We start from the raw sequence: 14,289 nt of genomic DNA on the forward strand, positions 1-14,289 counted from the left end.
CGTGACCACCTCTTGGTGTGGAAATGGGGAACATGGATGGGAAATCCGTGGAAGAACTGAGTGCCACCGAGTGCCACCAATGGTATAAGAAGTTCATGACGGAGTGTCCCTCAGGCCAGCTCACCCTGCATGAGTTCAAGCAGTTTTTTGGTTTGAAAAATCTGAGTCCAGCATCAAACAAATACATTGAGCAAATGTTTGAGACATTTGACTTTAATAAGGTAAATATTACATCCCTCTTTAATATGTATGTGTTTGTGTGTGTGTGTGTGTGTGTGTATGACTAGGGTTCCATAGGTACTCTGATAATACAAATAAAAATAATAGATAAATATGGCCTGTCTTTCCGTTGCCTTATATGTTATGTAGTCATTTACACCCATGTAAAGGGCCAACTGGGTGTAAAACACTATCAAATCCAAATTCTCCACTCTCCAAAACCAGTTTTGGTAGCATTTTGCACCTACTTTGCACTCATATTGCACAGGCCTAAATGTCTGAACAATTTGCAAGATGGTAGAGAATCAAGGTCATATAAATATATTTATGTGAAAGTATTTGACATGAATGTCCCGTATGACTCTGTTATATGAATGCAGGTAAAAGAAAAGGGAATCTTTCCAAAGCAAATGTTCCATCTCTTTTAGTTTTAAATTATTTGAATTGTAGGTATTTCTGTTTAATACAACTTTACAAGAATTATTTTAGCTGCTGGTTTCTAATCCCTTTAAAGTAAACTACCTTTTAATCCCAAACTGTCTAATGTCACGGCAGTTAAAAGAAATTGAGTCAAAAGTGCCACATTCATTTGATGGAGCAACAGTAAGTTCCACATCCACTCAGTATGGCATGTTCCATGGCTTAGGGCAAAGATGAAATTTATTTATTGTTGATTTCTATGTTTATTATCTTTGGATTTGTTTTATTATACAGCTGTGTTTTTCTTGTGCTGGTCTTCTCTTTCTGCAGCTTTTAAAAATGTCTAATTACTTGCTCCTGCTAAATTCGTTCATGATTGTCACAAGGTGCTGTTAGGAGCAAAAGCACCAAATGACTCGTTGAGGCTTTGTGTAAAGCAATTGCCACTAATGGATGCTGCGCTTTGTCGTAGGAACCGATCTTGTTCCCATTGAAATCAGTAGCTAAGTGTCCACTGTCTTCAGAGGGAGAAAGACCTGATCTTTAAGATTATTCTTTAACAGTGTCCTTTATGGGCCTGATCCAAAGCCCATTCAAGTCAATGGAAAGACTTGCATGGGCTATATCAGGCCATATTTGGAGAACATTTGTTATTATCCAGAATCACTTCCTTGGCTGCCATGTCTGTGATTGGCTGAAAGATCCCTCGATATGCAGGCCCTGAGTCATTACTGCATGGCCAGTCTTATGCCGATACAAGTTCATTGGCTTCAGTGGAGTTACACCCACATAATTCTCTGTGTAAAGCAGGAGTGAATCAGGCCCATCAACTTGTAAGGAGCTTTCAGCAGGAAATGAAATGAAAAGAATTGCTATCTAGGCATAACTAACTAGTCTCTGTTACACTGATATAAATCTGGAAGTGACATTACTAGAGTGAATCTGGATTTGCCTGATTTCAGGGTGTTTACTGATGCACCTCACCATGGTATCTGTTCACCTTCCATATAGAACAGATTAGCAGTGGTGGAGGCCTTAGTGGCTCTTCCCCCTTTTCAGGTAAGAAAGCGGTGCGTAAGGTAGCTTTATTTATTTAAGAGGGTTTATTTGGGTCTAACTGACTGCGTAATGGCATGGCCCTATCAATAGTTGGCTTTCTGTTTATCTATCAGACCTGAAGAAGAGCTCTGTGTAAGTTCAGAAGTTTGCCTCTCTCATCAGCAGAGGTTGGTCCAATAAGATATTACCTCACCCACCTTGTCTGTCTCACAAACTGCCATTCATAACATCCATCACCCCTTGCTGAGGTTTCATTTCATCCCAATAGTTTGTGTCTAAAATTCAACCCAGTGCAGAAAACGTGAGTTCTGTCCACTGCTGAAATCCTTGACCTAGGGCTTAACTGAGATTTAAGTGTCACCTAAGCCTTGTGCAGGCCATCTGGTCAGGAATTAATTTCACCCACACAGAAAGCTCTCAGTAGGTGAAATACAGGAGATTACTGTCCAGGTTGCATAGAATGGGACCCCTGCAGAGCTGTCTGTTGAAAAGTGTGTTGAACTCCAAGGTGGGAAGAGACATCTTTGGAGCCTCCTTGCACCTTGCAGGAGCATGTCTGCCATTCAGTACTGTGGAATAAAGCAGATGATCTGTTCTTTAACTGGGCCCCCAGAGCAGTGGGCTGATTCCATGACAGTACATGGCCTGTACTTCCCGAGGAATTACCATTGCTTTGTACAATGTGCCATTTTTCACTTGAAATATGTTTGGGAGTATGCCTTGTGGCAGTTTAAGAAGTTGTGACTGTCAAAGATCAATACCTAGAGCCAGGACGGTGACTAGCAAGCTCCCTCCTGCATAGCGCTGCTGCAAATACACCTGTCCTGACCTGTAACTTCCCCTGAACTAAGCCCCTCCAGCTGAATGTACCCAACGGTAGTGTGGGGCAAATGTAACTAAGTAGAAAAATGAGGCTAAAACCCCTTTCCTGTTGTGGCCTGTCCAAGTGTGAACCCAGGTTTCCAGAGGGAAAAGATTACAGCGCAAGACCCCATTCTACATGCTCTTTGTGAATTCTCTTCTCCCCTTGACGTCTGCATGCAAATCCCATTAGCAGTGAAAAGAATTACATATGCACATGGATGGGATAGTGTTGGGTGACACATCAGATTTCATCTGGATAAGCCTGTTCTTCTTTGCTTCCTGAGATATACTGTATTGCATAAAGAGATTCTCATAGCACAGAATAGCTCTCTCGGTTTAATTAACCTCTAAGCCCAGCAGATACTCTGAGATCCATTACAATCTACATACCACACAGACTATGCTGACAGCTTGTGCCACACACTCTCAAAGAAACTGTGGAATCACCTGATCAACATCCTCTACAGCAAACAGGGAAAGATTAAGAATGAGCTCTCAAAACTGGATACTCTCGTAAAAAAACAACATTCCACACAAACTTCCTCGTGGCTGGACTTTACAAAAACTAGACAAGCCATTTACAACACACACTTTGCTTCTCTACAAAAGAAAAAGGACACTAAGCTATCTAAACTACTACATGCCACAAGGGGCCACAACCGTGGTTCCCTTAACCCACCCAGCAATATTGTTAATCTATCCAACTATACTCTTAGCTCAGCAGAAGAATGTGTCCTATCTCGGGGCCTCTCCTTCTGCCCCTCCACCCCGAAGAACATGATACAGTTCTGTGGTGACCTAGAAACCTATTTTTGACACCTCCAACTCAAGGAATATTTCCAACACACCTCTGAACAACATACTAACCCACAGAGACCTTCCTACCAACAGTACAAAAAGAAGGATTCTGGGTGGACTGCTCCTGAAGGTCGAAACAACAGACTGGACTTCTACATAGAGTGCTTCCACCGACGTGCACGGGCTGAAATTGTGGAAAAGCAGCATCACTTGCCCCATAACCTGAGCGGTGCGGAACACAATGCCACCCACAGCCTCAGAAACAACTCTGACATCATAATCAAAAAGGCTGACAAAGGAGGTGCTGTTGTCATCATGAATAGGTCAGAATATGAACAAGAGGCTCCTAGGCAGCTCTCCAACACCACTTTCTACAAGCCATTTCCCTCTGATCCCACTGAGGGTTACCAAAAGAAACTACACCATTTGCTCAAGAAACTCCCTGAAAAAGCACAAGATCAAATCCGCACAGACACACCCCTGGAACCCCGACCTGGGATATTCTATCTGCTACCCAAGATGCATAACCCTGGAAATCCTGGATGCCCCATCATCTCAGGCATTGGCACCCTGACAGCAGGATTGTCTGGCTATGTAGACTCCCTCCTCAGGCCCGACACTACCAGCACTCCCAGCTATCTTTGAGACACCACTGACTTCCTGAGCAAACTACAATCCATCGGTGATCTTCCTGAAAACACCATCCTGGCCACTATGGATGTAGAAGCCCTCTACACCAACATTCCACACAAAGATGGACTACAAGCCGTCAGGAACACTACCCCCGATAGTGTCACGGCAAACCTGGTGGCTGAACTTTGTGACTTTGTGCTTACCCATAACTATTTTACATTTGGGGACAATGTATACCTTCAAATCAGCGGCACTGCTATGGGTACCCGCATGGCCCCACAGTATGCCAACATTTTTATGGCTGATTTAGAACAACGCTTCCTCAGCTCTCGTCCCCTAATGCCCCTACTCTACTTGCGCTACATTAATGACATCTTCATCATCTGGACCCATGGAAAAGAAGCCCTTTAGGAATTCCACCATGATTTCAACAATTTCCATCCCACCATCAACCTCAGCCTGGACCAGTCCACACAAGAGATCCACTTCCTGGACACTACGGTGCTAATAAGCGATGGTCACATAAACAGCACCCTATACCAGAAACCTACTGACCGCTATTCCTACCTACGTGCCTCCAGCTTTCATCCAGACCACACCACATGATCCATCGTCTACAGCCAAGCTGTGCGATACACCCGCATTTGATCCAACCCCTCAGACAGAGACAAACACAAGATCTCTATTCAGTGTTCTTACAACTACAATACCCACCTGCTGAAGTGAAGAAACAGACCGACAGAGCCAGAAGAGTACCCAAAAGTCACCTACTACAGGACAGGCCCAACAAAGGAAATAACAGAACGCCACTAGCCATCACCTTCAGCCCCCAACTAAAACCTCTTCAATGCATCATCAAGGATCTACTACCTATCCCGAAGGACGACCCATCACTTTCACAGATCTTGGGAGACAGGCCAGTCCTTGCTTACAGACAGCCCCCCAACCTGAAGCAAATACTCACCAGCAACCACACAACAGAACCACTAACCCAGGAACCTATCCTTGCAACAAAGCCCATTGCCAACTGTGTCCACATATCTATTCAGGGGACACCATCATAGGGCCTAATCACATCAGCCAAACCATCAGAGGGTCGTTCACCTGCACATCTACCAATGTGATATATGCCATCATGTGCCAGCAATGCCCCTCTGCCATGTACATTGGCCAAACCGGACAGTCTCTACGTACAAGAATAAATTTACACAAATCAGACGTCAAGAATTATAACATTCAAAAACCAGTTGGAGAACACTTCAATCTATCTGGTCACTCGATTACAGACCTAAAAGTGGCAATACTTCAACAAAAAAACTTCAAAAACAGATTCCAATGAGAGACTGCTGAATTGGAATTAATTTACAAACTGGATACAATTAACTTAGGCTTGAATAGAGACTGGAGTGGATGGGTCATTACACAAAGTAAAACTTTTTCCCCATGCTTGTCCCCCACACCCTCCACTGTTCCTCAGACGTTCTTGTCAACTGCTGGAAATGGCCCATCTTGATTATCAGTACAAAAGCTTCCCTCCCCCCCCCCCCCCCCCGCTCCGCTCTCCTGCTGGTAATAGCTCACCTTACGTGATCACTCTCCTTGCAGTGTGTATGGTAACACCCATTGTTTCAAGTTCTCTGTGTATATAAATCTCCCCACTGTATTTTCCACTGCATGCATCCGATGAAGTGAGCTGTAGCTCACGAAAGCTTATGCTCAAATAAATTTGTTAGTCTCTAAGGTGCCACAAGTCCTCTTGTTCTTTCTGAGATCTTGTTGATTATTAACACATTGTGCATCTGCAAATTTAAAAATTACCACATTTGGGGTGGAGGTGTTTGGGGCAGAGGTGTTTGAGGCAACTAAAACGAACTGCTGCTTGCATTCAAAATGCACTGGAGAGAGGGCGCAAGCCTTCACCTCTGCTAGTTTCACATAGAGCCATTGAACTCTAGGTCCTTATGTCTGTTTGGTTTGCATATTTATTCAAATTTGGAAAATGCAGCAGGACACAGAAAACCTGATCCAGAGCAGATGCAATTCACCCCTGTACACGGGGACCGGCACAAGGCATAGGCACCAGGTAAGCCTGCGAAATAGGTCTTTAAGTGGAACTTAAGTGTTGCCGATCCCCTGGGCTGGCCTTGGCACGGGGGCGAATGTCCCCCCAGAGAACCCTTGTTTTGCTGAAATGCAGAGGAAATCTTTGATGTCTGATTTTTTTTCCCCCTCCAACAAATTAGGCCTCCTCGATCAAAAATAGCACCCTGCACTTTTGAGGTTCAGGCTCCATTTGCTCCAGCAAAACTTGAGTTTGGCTTTTGTTTTGTTGTGTCCTTCTGGGTACCAGGCAAGAATGAATTAGCAGCACGACTTTTGATTGTTTGAACAGCCTGGGCTTCCATTTGCAATAGTTAAAAATATATGAACTTAATCAAATTTGAAAAATAAATGTCTAAATTAAAAAAAGAAATGTTTTCCCAAACGACACACAACTGGGTTTCCCAATTCCCATCACTGCTATTGGAGAGAAATTACTACAGTTTGTTGTATAATAATATTTATTCGTAGTATTTATTAGTAAAGTAATAATTCATCTGAACGTATTTAGTTTTTTTTACCAAATGATTTGGTTAAATGGGAAGGATAGTCTAATGGTTACAGCCCTTAGAGACCTGAGTTCAATTCTCTACTCCACCCCAGATTGGGGTAAGTCACTTAGTCTGTCAGTTCTCAGTTCCCCATCTGTAGAATGGGGATAATAGCACCACCAGACCTCACAGAGACGTTGTGAGGATGAATACATGAAAGATTGTGAGGTGCTCAGATACTACAGTGATGGGGGCCAGATAAGTACCATCGATTTCAAAGTGCTTTTACACTTCTTGGACCAGATCCTCAGCAGGTATAAATTAGCGTCATTTATTGACTTCACAGGAACTACAGCCAGTTTACACCAGTTTAGGATCTGGTCCAGTAGTTAGGGAAAGGTAAGTAATATTATGCCAGTTTTATTACAGAAACGCAGTCAGCTGTTCCAAAAGATACCAGACAGAACCTTTAAAGCTGTCTGTCTGACGCATCCTCACCTCTGATGTAGCCCTGTTCTTGTGCTTTTCAGGATGGCTACATTGATTTTATGGAATACGTGGCAGCTCTGAGCCTGGTCTTGAAGGGAAAAGTGGAACAGAAACTGAGATGGTATTTCAAGCTCTATGATGTGGATGGGAATGGCTGCATTGACAGAGGAGAATTATTGAATATCATCAAGGTGAGCAATTGCTGCTCTGCCTCTCTTTTCTTCAGCCAATAACTGTGTTGCCATAGCACCTTGGATATCAGCCATTAGACAAATGTACAGAGATTGAAAGGCCATAAGAACACATTTCCAAAGGGAGAACATTCCAAGCCAGAGAGGTAATTGTGCTCCGTCAACTGGCAAATTCGCAAGCATTGGCCAAATCTTTAGTCCACTCACAATACTGGGCAGAAGGACCTTCAGGCTCAGTTAGGCACAAATTGGGAATTACAGCAGTGACTTGTGCTAAGCCTGGTGTGGGCATGCATTGTGCCACTTGCTCTCCCGCACTGCTGTGCTGATGCACTGGAATTCCCTTGCAGTCCAAGTCCTCAACCCTCGGCCTCCACACATCTCCCCATGTAACTTCCAGTTCTCACCTGCAGCAATCCCTTCTGTTCCAGTCTGGGCTGCTTAGATACATCAATTTAAGGCTAGGTTGAGACTCGCACTAAGGATTTAAAACAGGATTTCCGGACGTCAAAGGTTTATGAATTATCCCAATGTGCCTCTGTAGCTACTTAATTTTTTAATGCATTTAATGTATTTTAAATTGATTTGAATCTTTTTTAAAAATGTACTTGTTATCCCTTTGAGAACCCAACCCATTGCATGAAAATTTGGTAATTTGTGCTACTCCCCTTTGCTACTTATAGCCCGCAGATTCATAAATCTACCCAACATGCTCATTAAATGTTCTCTATGTCTTTCTTTGCCTCCAGGCTATTCGAGCCATTAACCGATGTCACGAAACAATGACAGCTGAGGAATTCACAGACATGGTGTTTGATAAAATCGATATTAATGGAGACGGTAAGGAACTTTATATGCCTGAGAGAGCACTGCTCTAACTTAATGACAGGTTTCAAAGCAGCAGCCGTGTTAGTCTGTATTCGCAAAAAGAAAAGGAGTATTTGTGGCACCTTAATAAATAAATAAATTGGTTAGTCTCTAAGGTGCCACACGTACTCCTTTTCTTTTTGCTCTAACTTGAACCCCCTAACCCTAATTCTTCCTGCCAAGTTACTGCAAACTCCTGGAATGCCCAGAAACAGAGCTGTCAAAAATGGATCTGAAAGCATCTGAAAAGCCAGATCTTCAGCTGGGGTATATAGCTGTTGCTCCATTGACATCAGTAAAGCTATGGCCATTTACATCAGCTGAGGATCTGAAGATCTGGCCAAAAAGCTTTAGAGTGCGAGGGGAAATTTAGCCCCCAGTCCTTTTAAATTTTGTTCAAGGTCTCAGCAAACTAAGAAGAAACAGGTACCATCTAACCTGTCCATATCGTCCTCTCCTGTTCCCCCCTTGGCTGAACTCTAGGTGTTTATACATTTCCCACTCTTAATCATAGAATCATAAGGTCAGAAGGGACTGCAAGGGTCATCTAGTCTAACCCCCTGCCAAGATACAGGATTTGTTGTGTCTAAACCATCTAAGACAGGTGGCTCCAGCCTCCTTTTGGAACCCTTCAGTGAAGGAGCTTCCCTAGGCATCTGTTCCATTGTCCTACTGTTCTTACAGTTAAGAAGTTTTCCCAGAGATTTAATCCAAATCTGCTATGCTGTAGCTTGAACCCATTGTCTCTTGTCCTGCCCTCTGTGGCAAGAGAGAACAACTTTTCTTCATCTTTTTTGTGGCAGCCTTTCAAGTATTTGAAGACCGCTATCATGTCCCCCCTTAATCTCCTCTTTTCCAAACTAAACATATACCACTTCCTTCAGCCTTTGCTCATATGGCTTGTATTCCATCCCTTTGATCATCTTTGTCACTCACCCCTGGTTTCTTTCCAGTTTCTCCACATCTTTTCTATACATTGGTGACCAAAACTGGACCCAATACTCCAGCTGAGGCCTCACCAGCACCGAGTAGAGCGGTACTATCATCACCTCCCATGACTTGCATGCTGTGCCTCTGTTAATGCAACCTAAAATTGCATTTCTTTATTTTGCAACATCGCACTGTTGACTCATGTGGAGGTTGTGATCCACCACAACTCCCAGATCCTTCCCAGAAGTGCTGCCGCCAATCCAGTTATCCCCCATTCTGTATTTGTGCATTTGTTTTCCACCCCCCTCAGTGTAGCACCTTACATTTGTCTTTGCTGAATTTCATTTTGTTGTCAATAGTTCAGTTCTCCAACTTATCAAGATCCCTTTGAATTTTAGCTCTGTCCTCCAAAATGTTTGCAACCCCCGCCCACCAGCTTTGTGTCATCTGCTGATTTGATCAGGATGCTCTCTATTCCTACATCTGGGTCATTCATAAAGCTGTTAAACAACATCACAGCCGGTACAGATCCCTGTGGAACTCCACTTGAGACCTCCTTCCAATCTAACATCATTCCATTAATAGTTACTCGCTGTTTGCGGTTGTTTAACCAATTAGGTATCTACTTAATGGTAGTTCCGCCAACCCCCCATTTCTCCAGTTTACTTATCAAAATGTCATGTGGGACTGTGTCAAAATGTTCTCTGCTTCTACCAATCCCGAGAGTTTAAACAGGCCCCAAATTCTGCCTCATGAATCTGGGTTTATGTCTAGGGCTTCTGTTTTGGGGGGGGAGGGGTTATTAATTTTATTGTTCAGGGTTTACTGTTAGCAATTTTTGAGTTCTATGTAGATGTCCAACAATTGGGGGTTTTCGGGGGTGTGAGATTTTTTTCAGGTACTTCCCAAATTTCTTGTCTAAACACGATCTACTTAATCTTTTATAGTATGTATAAAAATGACTTACTTGCTATTTTAAGCTTTGTATCCTTGTTATAGACCCCCCCTTGTTATAGACCCCCCCCTTGTTTAATGTGTTTGTTCCTCTGCACACTTTAATGTAGTGCTGTTTCAAACAACACTAAAACCTAAAATTCAAAACCAAAAATCAGAAGCCCTATTTAAACAGTTCCAAAATAAGCATGGGGGTGTAACACCAACATCTCAAGCTCTTGTCATAGTGTTTGAATTTAGATGTCCATATTCCCAAAGGCCCAGAATCCACTAGGGGGATTAAGCAGAGGATGAGATTAAGAAAGAGAAACATTTAGCTGAAATGTCAAGATAAACTTCTGGAGTGAGTTATGCACTCCTCTGGGAAGAGTCTCCCAATAGGACTGGTAGAAACCCTTTGACTGGGGAGATTTAAAACGATACTGGAAACTTTCAGAGAACGGTCCTAGACTGCCTGGCAGGGAGATAGGCTCCTTTTTTTTATCTCTCTCCTTCAGTAAATAAATCCAGTTGGTTCCAGATTGCATTTCTAATGCTAGTTTTGATTGATAAGGCCTTAATGGTGTTGGACTTTGCCCCTCTACTCGTGACATACTGATAAAGGTGCGATCAGAGGAACTCAAGCTGGACAGAACAAGGAGATCCCAATAACATAGAACAAGGGGTAATGGTCTCAAGTTGCAGTGGGGGAGGTTTAGGGTGGATATTAGGAAAAACTTTTTCACTAGGAGGGTGGTGAAGCACTGGAATGGGCTACCTTGGGAGGTGGTGGAATCTCCTTCCTTAGAGGTTTTTAAGGTCAGGCTTGACAAAGCCCTGGCTGGGATGATTTAGTTGGGGATTGGTCCTGCTTTGAGCAAGGGGTTGGACTAGATGACTTCCTGAGGTCCCTTCCAACCCTGATATTCTATGATTCTATGACACCCCTCTTTCAAAAGGAGAGGGAACTGGCCGTTGATGGTTCTCTGTGAGATGCCTGCAGCCCTCAGAAGGGCTTCTCCTCCACTGGTCAGAAATGGCCCTGTGGTCTACTGTCCTTCAGGGCACACTGCAAGCTGCTTCTGTTCACAGAGGCTGGGAAGGAGGTGGGTTTTGAGAGCGATTGGAGCTGTGGAGAGGAGTGGCGTGGCTTTGAGGTTGTGCAAGTAGTTTAATTTCATTTGGCAGGGGGCCGAGAACCATGGCTAGGCCCTTTCTTATGATGTGTCTACATAATTCCTCTGGGCCAGATTCAAGGCCCATTGAAGTCAGTGGAAATGGGGGCAGGATTTAACAGAACCCTCTCTGCATGTGTTCCGGCAAACAGGTGAGCTCTCCTTGGAGGAGTTCATGGAGGGAGTACAGAAGGACGAGGTGCTCCTTGAAATCCTCACCCGGAGCTTGGACCTGACGCACATTGTCCAGATGATCCAGAATGATGGGAAGAACCCGCAGGGCTCGGAGCAGACGGGAGAGGCGGCTGAATAGAAATTTTCAAAACTCTTTTATTTTATTGTCTAACATTACTAAAAAATTGGGGTGGGGGTAGGGAAATTGGTGAGCTGTGCTACTGTCATGGTGATGAGAGCATCCTATGTTAGAATATCACCCTAGCAGGGGAGTCAGGAGCTCCTCTAAATATGTCAAACCAATTGTGCACGCAGTTAATTGTGAGGCCAACACAGACCAGCAGTGACAAGAGCCTTTGGGCGTTGGGCGAGCGCTGCCCAGGGAGCCAATGCAACCACTGCTGCCTCTGTAAAAGAGAGGGACCAGACTTTAAAGAGAGCGAGCTGCCGAGCTGGCTCATTGCTCTAGAATCAAATGATGCTGGGGACTTCCCGAATGGTGCCACCTGGGTCCTTTGCCAGCTTGGTGCCTCTGAATGTTGCTGCTGCTGTGTAGGGAGAGAAGTGAAGAATGTGTTCCAGGAAGGTGAGAGCAGGATCACATAACACTTTCAGAAGGTACATTGCTGAGTGACCACTGTGGAAATTCATCTCCGTGCAAAGCGCCCCACAAGGTCTTCATGCCACTTAAGTCTTAGGGTCAGAACCTGACTCCATTAAAGCCAAGGACAAAACCCTCTGATTTCAAAAGGAGCAGCACCTGGCTCTTAATGGGAGCTTAACCCCTGGGGGAGGCCTGCTGTAAGCACTGGGCAGGTGAAGTAGGACTGCAAAGGCACTCTGCCCAGGGGTGAATTTCCCACTCTGAGAGTAGAGTGATAACCACAGCTATGAGACCTATATGGAAATTGGTATGTGAAAAACACAGGTGACCTTCTAAGGACTTTGCAGAGTTCAGTTCATAATGAACAGCTTTTCTGTCAGTCAAATCAGCACAGACTCCATGGTTACTGCGAGAGTTCAAAACAAATAGGCAATAAGGGTGCAATTTGGACCTGCGCAGGAGCCCACAAAAAAAGACTCAGGGCACCCTTTAAATCCTTAACACGTGTTAAATGGCAACATGGGCATCTGTGGACCCACTGTGCTGGGGTCAATTGCACCCTAGCTGAACAGAGCAAACCCCTGGCAAACCCCGCTCTGGTTAGGCCTGTGTATGTGTGTGTTTGGGGAAAGGGAACTAAGTCATACTTAGAGGTGTTTTAAAATATAGTAGTGATGATTTTTCTCTCAGAGAAAAAGCAAACACACACGCGCGCTCACTGAGAAGTATCCCAAGTAACATACATGACAGGGAAACAGATATTTTTGATAGAATCGTTTTTCTCCTTATTATGTCTTTGAAAGGAATGAAACGGAGCTTGTCGTAAACTGGAGCATAAGCAAATTGTATGGAGTGAAATGGTATCAATGAGTCACTTCACAACTCAAATTATAGGGTGAAATTCAGGGCACTTGGGCACAGCTTGAATCCATCGTAAGCCCACCGAATAGACTGTAAGTGATGCATAGGCCTTTTGCTAACTTTCCTCTTGTGGTGCATTTCAACCATAGTGAAATCTGCCCAGAGTGACAGGGTTCTGTGGAGAAAAAATTGACTCTAAGAGTGTCCAGTCTAATCTCTTTTGCTTTGACTCACTATAACTCCCTGAAAGCGGGGATTCCAGAACAGCTGGAGAAATGATCTGGATCTTCTCTTTCCATATGTATTTTGAGACAGCTGCCCTTTGGTAGTAGCTCTGATGCTTGCATGGAAGCCGAAGAACTCCATGGTTATGTCGCCCATCCTTTGGTTTGAGGCTATCTTTAAACTAAAGGCAATGGTAGGTTAAAAAAACCAACAACATGAGCGAGAAAAAAGGAGTGTTGGCAGCTGCGACTTTTTGTCTTCCTTTTAAAATGTTAAAAACATAAATGTGCCTTTTTACTCCTGTCTGAACTGTTCACACACACGTCTGTGTGGCTCTGTTTCTCCATGAAGGAATTTGAAAGGGCAGCAATGGCAGTGACTTGAAAGGTAATGTCTTGTTATGCGTCTGTAGAAATACTCCTGCATGTCTCATCTGTACAGAAAGAACAACGTATAGTGTCCACTCTTTGGTCTTTGGATACTTTCTTAGTTAGCTATGGATCCCAGTGAGCCAAATTTTGGTCTCAGTTATTCTGGATTTACACCAGTGTAACTCTACTGATTGGTCCAGCAAATTTAGGATTTGGATAGCTGTCAGAATCACTTTTATAGGTGGGGGAAAGAGAGTTTTCATAGATTTCGACCTCATTTCATAGATTTCGACCTTATAACAAGTTTGGAGGGGAAGGTGGAAATCCAGAGGAATACAACATCTCCACAGAATATTCAGGTAGGTGCCAATGAGGGTATAGCATCGGGGTTAGAGTGCTTTGAAATCAGTGGGAGTTGCGGGTGTTCAACACCTCTGAAAGCCAAACCGCACCAGTTCTGTCTCTTTGCAAGCTCCAACTGTGGAAGGCTTGGTCTTGGGACTGGGTTAAATCTTTATCCCCAGGCTTCTCACCCTCCTGCTTCTTTATAACACAGGCATGTTTACTCTCGCTGCTGTCAAATTGCAGTGACTTGTTTGTTGGGGAATCAGAATGGAACAAATCATCTTACTTTTCTCTGGAGCCCAGTCTACTAGTTACCCACACAGGTTCAGGTACCAAACACAAGGTCCAATGGGAAATGGAAAGTGATCTAGTTTAACACTTTTAGTAGGATTTGCTTTTATAATTTCCTTTTCCAACCCAGAGATTAGCTACCTCCATGGATAATTTCATGCTGGAGGAATGTCAGTCACTAAGCTGTGGGCTGGTAGGTTACACTATTTCATTTTCCATTACACCTTTTAGCAATAGTAGTTTTTTCAT

General features: G+C 43.8%; 1 protein-coding gene across 1 annotated transcript; it reads left to right on the forward strand.

Moving 5' to 3' along the window:
• The first annotated feature begins 23 nt into the window (after positions 1 to 23).
• GUCA1A (guanylate cyclase activator 1A) lies at positions 24 to 11,497 on the forward strand. Its single transcript, XM_073319893.1, has 4 exons — positions 24 to 221; positions 7,115 to 7,264; positions 8,014 to 8,104; positions 11,322 to 11,497. Exons 1-4 carry the CDS (start codon positions 24 to 26, stop codon positions 11,480 to 11,482), a joined length of 600 nt encoding a protein of 199 aa, XP_073175994.1. The 3' UTR covers positions 11,483 to 11,497.
• Positions 11,498 to 14,289: the final 2,792 nt, after the last annotated feature.

This window comes from Lepidochelys kempii, chromosome 21, assembly GCF_965140285.1.
Source record: "Lepidochelys kempii isolate rLepKem1 chromosome 21, rLepKem1.hap1, whole genome shotgun sequence".
In the NCBI taxonomy this organism is placed as follows: domain Eukaryota; kingdom Metazoa; phylum Chordata; order Testudines; family Cheloniidae; genus Lepidochelys; species Lepidochelys kempii.